The 9,848-nt window shown below is 43.6% G+C and overlaps 1 protein-coding gene and 1 pseudogene across 1 annotated transcript; both read left to right on the forward strand.

Annotated features, from left to right (window-relative positions):
* Nucleotides 1-1,061: 1,061 nt before the first annotated feature.
* LOC136505234 (IAA-amino acid hydrolase ILR1-like 9) lies at nt 1,062-8,443 on the forward strand (annotated as a pseudogene).
* On the forward strand, nt 4,514-6,901 carry LOC136505235 (small RNA degrading nuclease 3-like). The gene is made up of 8 exons (XM_066500380.1): nt 4,514-4,860; nt 4,940-5,119; nt 5,267-5,356; nt 5,474-5,542; nt 5,905-6,045; nt 6,266-6,382; nt 6,452-6,521; nt 6,657-6,901. The coding sequence occupies exons 1-8, from the start codon at nt 4,828-4,830 to the stop codon at nt 6,743-6,745; spliced, it is 789 nt and encodes a 262-aa protein (XP_066356477.1). The 5' UTR covers nt 4,514-4,827; the 3' UTR covers nt 6,746-6,901.
* Nucleotides 8,444-9,848: the final 1,405 nt, after the last annotated feature.

Here is a 9,848-nt window from a genome sequence, read left to right on the forward strand (position 1 = left end):
CGAGGACGAGCGAGGCGTGATTTTGATGAACTAATTTAACTTTTGTTTATCCAAACATATATGCAAATCATCATGTGATTTTGAGCTAAAAATGACATATAAAATCATAATAAAGTCCAACATATAAAGTTACATATGCATCTACATCGCAAAATGAGATAAGCTACTGATAAAACATAAGAGGATTAAGTTTGTTACCTCCAAAATCGAAGAGCAACACCAATAGAGGGGGAGAGAGCAAGAACAACAGCAAGCTGAAGAACAGAGGCAGTGAGTTTGAATAGAATGGCTCGGGCTCGGGGAGGAAGAAATGAGCCGGTGTATAGGCCGAGATAATTAGTCCCGGTTATGGGGCCAAACCGGGACTAAAGATTAATATTTATTCTCGGGGCATCACCCAAATCGGGACTAAAAACTTTAGTCCCGGCTGGTATTACCAACCGGGATCCTTTAGTCCCGGTTGGTAATACCAGCCGGGACTAAAGATCTCTGCCCCCCGGACGACCGTTGGGCAGGGACCTTTAGTCCCGGTTGGTATTACCAACCGGGACTAAAGGGTCCTTTAGTCCCGAGGGCAAAAAATGCCGAAGCTAACGCCAAATTGGGACATCGTTCTAAAGTCTGTTCTCTAGTAGTGTGTGTCTCGCTGACGTGGATATCATAATTGCTTGTGCTAGTGAACTTTAGTTGCAAGTGATAGTGGACTGCTGAGGTGGACACCTTATATGTCAAGAAAAATTGCTAGAGGGGTTTTACTTTACAAAAGCATAGGATAGAATAGGATGCATGGCCCGGCCCTGTCCTTCGTGACAAAATATTGGCGTATGCAAAAAGCTTTGTAGATGTATGCGTACTGTTTGTCAAATGATCGAGATATTAAGAGTCATCAAGGTACTGACTAACTCAGTACATACACATATATATCTATCCCTTTGTAATCGGATCGGCCAACGAACATCAAACGGAAGGAAAATAAAGCCAAGTCACAGCATGCACATTGCATGCAGACTCAAAGCGACCATTACCACTTGAAAATTGATCCATCTCATACGTGCCATGCCATGGCCGCCGACTCTGCTCTCCTCCTCACCCTGTACCTAGCACCAGTACTCCCCTTGTGCCTGTCGTCGGTCGGAGCCGTCGTCGGAGAACAACAACCTCGGCGAGGCGCGCGGGCACGGGTTCTCCGCGTGGCTCCGCGGCGTGCGGCGCCGCATCCACCAGCGGCCCGAGCTGGCGTTCCAGGAGCACCGCACCAGCGAGCTCGTGCGCGCCGAGCTCGACGCGATCGGCGTGCCCTACACGTGGCCCGTCGCCGAGACCGGAGTTGCGGCCACCATTGCTGGCGGCGGCGGCGCCGGGCCCACGGTCGCGCTCCGGGCTGACATGGACGCGCTCCCCATACAGGTATGTATGGACATAGCTAGAGAAAGAATTGTTTATACTTCCGTGGTTTCTAATTCTCCAAAAATAAATTAAAAAAAGAACTTCGATCTAATTCTCTCCAAGAAGAGAGATTAATTTGAGTTTCAGTCAAACTTTGTACAAGATGATGCATTATTTTCATGAAATAGGATCGGGCATAATGATCGATAAAAGTTGGTTCCATGGAGAAGCCAGCAGCGAGGGACTTATGAACTTTTTAATCAATAACAAAATAACGCAAGTTATTTCTGGGGAGGATGTAACATGAAGTTCAATATTATTGTGTACAACCATGAAGCATCTCTTCAGTGTTTGGTTAACGTGGACATGTCCGGCCGCCAAGATTATAGAAGTTGTTTTCGAGAGAAAAAGATTATAGAAGTTATAGCCAGCTTTGTTGATAATTGATAATAAGTCATATGAAAGTTTGTTATCTAACCACTAGTAATTTCCACTTACCTTTTCCTTTTTGGCACTTGAGGTATATATCTATCACATTATCTCTATAGGATTATTTGTTCACTAAGATTTTACCAATTGTGTATCAGATAGAACACCATACGTCCATACCCAATTTTCACACAACTAAATGCATCAACTCTGAACAGGATTATTTTCAAGTATACTGTTTTGTCATTTAAATCCTGGAATGAATAAGGAACATGTTAGAAGAAATTGTGAGGGAGTGAAAGCAACACAAATGCCAACGTAATGTATAGTTTGCCAGCAAGTTAAGAGGAAAAAAATAGCTTCACCATTTGGTATTCTTTGCACCACAATCATGAATTGGATGTGGTCCTGGCTAGTCAGTGCCATATTTTCAATGTACCCCTGTAGTGCTAACAACAATGCTCAGTAGTTAAATTGGTATTATTTGTCTTTTTGCAGGAAATGGTAGATTGGGCATACAAGAGCCAAGAAAGTGGGAAAATGCATGCTTGTGGACATGATGCGCACACCACAATGCTCCTAGGAGCTGCTAAGCTACTTCAAGATCGGAAGGGTGACTTGAAGGTACTATATCTGCAATTGAAATATATAATCTGAATTTTTGAAATATCACAGGCCATCAGCGAATTGATGACCTTTACTATCAAGAAAGAACCGTCAGTGTAGTTATATATGTTTTTTTTTTCTTCTAGGGGCTTGCTTTCAATAGATAATTTTGTTTTGCATTCCATGCTCACAACTCATGTGGTTACAATTATTTTGTTCATTAGGGTATTGTAAAACTTGTGTTCCAACCATCAGAGGAGGGCTATGGAGGAGCCTACTATGTCTTGCAAGAAGGTGCCCTAGACGACGCGTCAGCCATATTTGGCTTGTATGTGGACCCAGCACTTCCAGTAGGTGTTGTTGCATCTAAACCAGGACCCGTCACTGCAACAGCAGGTCGATTCTTGGCAACCATTCATGGGAAAGGTGGTCATGCTGCAATGCCCCATCAATCCATTGATCCTGTTGTGGTTGCGTCCACTGCAATCCTCAATCTTCAGCAAATTCACTACTGGAGACGGCCTCTTTGCCGAGGGCTTTTGGCTTTGCCGAGGGCCAGATCTCGGGCACTCGGCAAAGGGGTCTTTGCCGAGGGCCAGCCCCAGGAGCCCTCGGCAAAGATAGGCCCTCGGCAAAGAAGCCTTTGCCGAGGGCCTGGCCCTCGGCAAACAAAAGGCCCTCGGCAAAATGGCCGGATGGGTCACGGCGGCCACTGGCGTCATTCTTTGCCGAGTGCCCGCCGTCAGGCACTCGGCAAAGATTTTTTATTATTTTTTAAATATTCTTTGCCGAGGGCCATTGGCCAGGCCCTCGGCAAAGATTTTTTATTTTTTTTTAAATATTCTTTGCCGAGGGCCATTGGACAGGCCCTCGGCAAAGACCCCCTTTGCCGAGGGCCAGGCTAGACCCTCGGCAAAGAGATTTTGTTTTTTTTTTGTTTTTTTGAACCCAGTTTTTTGTGGTGCTATAATACATTATTTAAAACTCAATTTTAAAATTTGGGCCAAATTTGACTTTTTTTTGATATATTTCCCTAATTTATTTCTTTTCGTTGATTTTTTTCGAATATTTCAAATTTGAACTGCAGGTGGATGGAATAATGCAATTTAGTGATTCGAAAAATGATATTCATGGTATTTGGTGTATGTTGAGTCCCTATCCACGAACTCGCATCAAATTTCGGGCATCTTCTTCACGTAACATGACGAGGAACTTGTCGGAAAAGTGTTTTTAAATTATATAAAATCCATACGAAGTCCAAAAATCACGAAACCTTGTCGAGGTGTCATGTTATCGCATGTGTAGGCTGTGGTAAAAAATTGAGAAGGTTTCGAGCAAGTTGTGACGTCAGATGCCTAAAACCCAGACATATCCACATGTGATCACATGCGGAGATGTCTGGGTTTTAGGCATCCGACGTCACAACTTGCTCGAAACCTTCTCAAATTTTTACCACACCCTACACATGCAATAACATGACACCTCGACAAGTTTAATGATTTTCGGACTTCATATGGATCTTATATAATTTAAAAACACTTTTCCGACAAGTTCCTCGTCATGTTACGTGAAGAAGATGCCCGAAATTTGATGTGAGTTCGTGGATAGGGACTCAACATACACCAAATACCATGAATATCATTTTTCGAATCACTAAATTGCATTATTCCATCCACCTGCAGTTCAAATTTGAAATATTCGAAAAAAATCAACGAAAAGAAATAAATTAGGGAAAGATATAAAAAAAAGTCAAATTTGGCCCAAATTTTAAAATTGAGTTTTAAATAATGTATTATAGCACCACAAAAAAACTGGATTAAAAAAAACAAAAAAACAAAATTCTCTTTGCCGAGGGTTAGCCTGGCCCTCGGCAAAGGGGGTCTTTGTCGAGGGCCTGGCCAATGACCCTCGGCAAAGAATATTTAAAAAAAATAAAAAAATCTTTGCCGAGGGCCCTGGATCTGGGCCCTCGGCAAAGGGCTCAACCCTAAATCGGCCAGCGGCCTGGCCCAAAATCCCCGCCCACATTTCATACGCAGCTGCTGCGCGCCGTCGCCGCTGCTCGCCCCGCCGCCGCCCCGCGCCCCGCCGCCCGACCTCCGCGCCGCCCCGCCGACGCCGCCCCGCCGACGCCGCCCCAGAGCCGCCCCGGGGGCGCGCCCTGCCTCCCCTCCCCGTCTCGGTCGAGCAAGGGGAGCTCGGCCGCCCCGGCCGGCCCTCCGGCGGCCCCCCGCGCCGGCCTTCTCGCCCCCGCGCGCCGGCCTTCCCGAGCCGCCCGCCACGCGACCACCGCCGCCGCCGACGCCGACGCGAACGCCGACCGCAGGTCCACAGCAACCACTCGCGGATACTACTGCCTCCGTCCCCCGCTGCACCCGCTGCTTTTCGTCTCCGCGCAGTCGTCCGATGGCCAAGCGGCTCGCCGCCGCCGAGAAAGAGGTAGGGGCATCCCGCCACGCCAGCAGCACCCGAACCGGGCTGGCCTCCTCGTTTCGCTCACCCGTTTGGTCTGCGCCAGGTGCTCGTCGAGGTGGTGAGGTTCACGCAGAAGAACGGCCTGAGAGGCTGTGACGGCGGGTGCAAGGATTTCCTGGCCCGGAACGGCAGGAAGTTTGGCGCGTCGCTGAGCGACCCCAGGAAGCGCACCAGGGATGTGCTGCTCGCCTTCCTGCAAACCTTCTCCAAGGATTTGCAGAAGGTTGGCTACTCTTTTGTTTTCTTCTTCACACTTCAGTTCAGCATGCCTGGTTTCACTGGCAGCTGCTGCAGTCTATAAGCGGCTTGGTAGTTGGTACTGGTTAGTACTGGTGTTGATAGTTAAAACGTCGCAACATTTTGGTTCCAGTACTTCGGCAAATTGGTGAAGCGTCATAAGGAAAGAAGTGCCGTTCAGCAGTATATGACTGATTTTCCTGACGAAGTTTCTCCCGAGCAGGTGATATGTATGCTAGATCATGCCATTTGAATTTGTGCATTACATTGAATAGGACTGACGCCTGGGTGTCAAGCATCAGTTGATCAACAATTGTATTGATGTGCATGCTAAATGCAGAAACTTGTTCAACTGACGGCAGAGCACCCGGAGTACAGAAAACACTATTGCTTCCCATCATACCAGGAGGTATGAGCTTTACTGTGCTTCTGTTAATCCACGAATGATGATTAAGCCCTTTTTGGATTGTATAGTTTCCTTGGTGATCTTCCTTTGATATATCCTATTCATGATTTAATGACGAATTCTTAAACAGTGTAGTCCAATAATCTTCATGATTGCTAATACTCTGCCTAGAGTTGCACCTTATATTGTACTCTTCACAAAGGCATGCTTTTTGCTAGTCAAAATTCTAAAACAAATGACTGATTTATACTCTCATCCCCATAATGGATGAACCTTTTGTATCCACGTTGTTTGTCTCATAATTGATAAAAAAAAGAAACAAACAATGAGACCGATCCATAACCAGCTATTACTAGTATTTTCAGGAGTGGAAAGTACTGCGGATAGGAGAAGTCTCTAGTTTAATGAGCTCAAGTGCTATGTTGGCAATTGACTGTGAGATGGTCCTTTGCAATGATGGCACAGAGGCTGTGGTCAGAGTGTGCGTGGTAGATGACAAGCTCAAGGTACTAGATTATTTAGTCAGAACAAGTATGTTAAGATTCATGGAACTATCGTGTGCATTAATGGACATTGCTGTAATGTTAGATGAATTCAATAAAGTTTCTGTCAAAACTTACACAATACATATTTCCTTAGCATTTATTGACTATGAATCAGTGAATCATGTCAGGGATTTCCATCTTTGTTCCAAGGTCTCACCATATTCTCTCTTTTCTTCTCCAGGCTAAGTTGGACATACTTGTAAACCCCTTGAAGACTATAACTGACTATAGGACACACATCACTGGTGTATCAAAGAAGGATTTAGAAGGAGTCACATCATCATTAGTTGATGTTCAGGTATATTGTCTTTAACATCTAAGCATTTTCTCTGAATATTATCTCATGGAAGTTATATCCCTTCTTTAGAAATCGCTGAAGAGAATGTTATCCAAAGAAAATATTTTGATTGGCCATAGCTTACATAGAGATTTATGCGGTAAGGTGTGGTTATTTTGTGTCTGATCTATCTGATGTATCAATCGGATCTGTACTTTGTGTTTACTTGAACATGCTTATTTTTTGTTTTTAGTACCATTTAATTCAATTCGTCTCATTCTCTTCTCTTTTGCAGCCTTAAAGATTGATTACTCTCAAGTTTGTGCAAGGTATTCTTATCTGCTTTTGTTTACTGAGGTGCCGATGGTGCCAGTTAAAACGTAGTTCAGGATAGTGATTGCGAACCCACTTTGTCTTCCCTATTTCTCCCCTGAGTTTTGTACGCTTGTACTTGATAGAACTATATGTAGGGTTGTCGTTGTAATATATTGTGATTTGTGGTTCACAATTATGGTTGTGATATATCGTGAGAAAATGGGTTCTGTGTGATATATATATGTGATGGTTGAGATATATATATATATATATATATATATATATATATATATATATATATATATATATATGTATGTATATATATGAAATGCTTGTGTCGATGGAATACAAAAAACAAATTTTTTTTTTTAAATTTCTGCCTCTTTGCCGAGGGCAATGACCAAGGCCCTCGGCAAAGAAGGGTCCTTTGCCGAGGGCCGTCCCATTGCCCTCGGCAAAGATTCATTGGAAAATTCTGGAACATTTCTTTGCCGAGGGCCATGGTTGGAGGCCCTCGGCAAAGACTTTTTTAAAAAAAATTAAAATTTCTTTGCCGAGGGCCTGCGGGGAAGCCCTCGGCAAAGATTTTTTTTTAAAAAAAGAATAATTCTTTGCCGAGGGCTGTCCCATTGCCCTCGGCAAAGATTTTTTTGGAAAAATTCTGCAACATTTCTTTGCCGAGGGCCATGGTCCGAGGCCCTCGGCAAAGATTTTTTTTTAAAAAAAAGAATAATTCTTTGCCGAGGGCCCCCGGAGACGGCCCTCGGCAAAGACTCCGTCCCAGGCGCCGGTGCCGTGACGACTGCTTTTCTTTGCCGAGTGCCGCTCCAGCCCTCGGCAAAGGCTTTGCCGAGTGCCCGATAAAGGGCCCTCGGCAAAGACCCTCTTCGCCGACTCAAAATTCCCCGAGAGCTCTTTGCCGAGGGCCGCCCTCGGCAAAGCCTTTGCCGAGGGTTAATAGGCCTTTGAGGCCATCTCCGGTAGTGATTGTTGCTCGTGAAGTCGATCCCCTCCATGGCGCAGTAAGTGATGTTAAGCTTACTACACTGCGTTGCAAAAAAAAAATTATGTGTGTATGAATGGGTTGCGTAGAAATGCTGAAAGATTGATGCCTCTTTGTTGCTACTGAATAATCTTCCAGGTGGTATCTATCACTTTTGTGAAAGGAGGAGAAGCTTTCAATGTTATTCCAGAGTCTGTGACCTTTGGTGGCACCATGAGGAGCATTTCAGATGAAGGTTTATCATATCTCATGAAGAGGATTAAAGAGGTAACTAACTTCCTCTAAAACCTGAACCTGTATAAACATATCAGCATAGTCTCTACTACTGCAATTGAGAAGTGTGCTTCTATGCATGTAAGATTGTAGAAGGACAGTCTTCTGCACATCACTGTATTGCTTCTGTGGACTTCATGAAGGAGAAGATGCGGCCTTATCCTGCTGTGAACAATGACGAGAGAATGCATGCTCATGCAAAGGCAGTGGCCGAGAGCTTGCTAGGGGCAAATAACGTCAAGGTTGCTCCTCAAGTGATGGGCACGGAGGATTTTGGGTTCTATGCGCAGAGAATGGCCGGTGCCTTCTTCACCATAGGAGTTGGCAATGAAAGCACAATGGTGGCAGTAAAGCAACCTCACTCCCCCTACTTTGTGATCGATGAGGATGCGCTTCCCGTCGGAGCTGCATTCCATGCCGCCGTGGCAATTGATTTCTTGAAGAAACATGCATGAATGTGAACCTAAATGGAGAGTAGTAGCTTGTTTGAATTTTTTGAGGTGTTAGATATATTTTTCATCACTTCTCCTATGTTTTAGGTGCTTTATTTTTTTGTTGTTTAGACAGCATATAAATTTTTTATTGTTTGACTGTAGAAAAAATTGTTAAGTGTCTATCCTTTTAATAGTACTAGTTGGTTGTCTAAAATTATTGTCCAGAAATTCAGTCACTTAAAATATAGCAACTCTCATTTTTTCATTCCGTGTAAGTGAGATGAGCACTCTCATTTTGCATTGTGTGGAAGTGAGATAAGTTCTTCTTTTGTTTCGTTGTCCTACAGCCTTGGGGATTAACAACGTCCTTCGCTTATTTCATCAAAAACTTCAATTTAGGTTATTCAAGGATATTGAGACTAGATATATCATCGAAGCTTTTATCATTCTAAAGAATTGAAACACTTCAATTCAAAACAGATTTGGAATTTATTCAACAATATAATGGTATTCTCTCCGTTACAAATCAAAGTACTTTAGCTTTTTCCTTAGTCAAACTTATCTAGCTTTGATCAACTTTATAAAAAAAATGCACAAACACCTATAATGTTAAATAATATTCATTAGATACATCATATAATATATCTTGACAATGTATTTATTTGATATTGTAGATGTTTATATATTTTCTATAAGAGAAATTTTATAATGGTTGGAAAAAAAACATGAGCCATCCATTAGGCGAGATCAGACGGTGAAAAAATAGGAGGTACCCAACTAAAAGTACCTAGAGGTACTAAATGGGTGAGGATAGTATCAAATTATGGGGGGCTAATACCAAATTATGTGAGGCTAGATCTGTTTTTCATTTTATATTTTATTTTCGAATAAGGGTAAATCAGTCATTTTATCAATCAAAAGTATTCGTGCCGCGCCACTGCCGGCCATTCGCGTTGCGCCGTGCCGCAACAGGATACTTGCGTCGAGCCGCCGCCGCCCTCCTGCCCCACCACTCGTGGCGCACCGTGGAGAAGAGGAAAGCTTGCACGAAGCCATGGAGTGATGGAGTAAGCTGAGTCGGGACGCTGCGGAGGGGGTCCAAGATCGTCTTCTTCCTCGCACTTGCTCGCCTTCGCCTGGACGCTGCCGCCCATCATGCTCATCCACTTCGCACCTGGGCCACGCATTGTTAGGATATTAGGCAATTTCCATGTCATTTTAATTCCATAAATCAACATCATGATGATGACATATAAAGAATTGTTAATCATTGTAATCATGATATCAATTATATCCATGGTGAAAAAACATGCTAGATCATATATCATGTGAAACATATAAAGATGAAAAATATGTGAACTTGATTCATGAATTATAACAGAAAGAAACAGATGGCATGATATACATCTCATATCTGTAACAAGCATAAAGGTACATACGGAACAACATGGCTGTAAGAAGA

The sequence above is a fragment of the Miscanthus floridulus genome, chromosome 14, assembly GCF_019320115.1.
Source record: "Miscanthus floridulus cultivar M001 chromosome 14, ASM1932011v1, whole genome shotgun sequence".
Taxonomy (NCBI): Eukaryota; Viridiplantae; Streptophyta; class Magnoliopsida; order Poales; family Poaceae; genus Miscanthus; species Miscanthus floridulus.

Coding starts and splice junctions, on each gene's coding strand:
- LOC136505235 (XM_066500380.1), top strand. CDS start 4,828: ATGGCCAAGCGGCTCGCCGCCGCCGAGAAAGAG. Junction 5,357..5,473: donor ACGAAGTTTCTCCCGAGCAG/GTGATATGTATG, acceptor TGCTAAATGCAG/AAACTTGTTCAACTGACGGC. Junction 6,383..6,451: donor CATCATTAGTTGATGTTCAG/GTATATTGTCTT, acceptor TCCCTTCTTTAG/AAATCGCTGAAGAGAATGTT.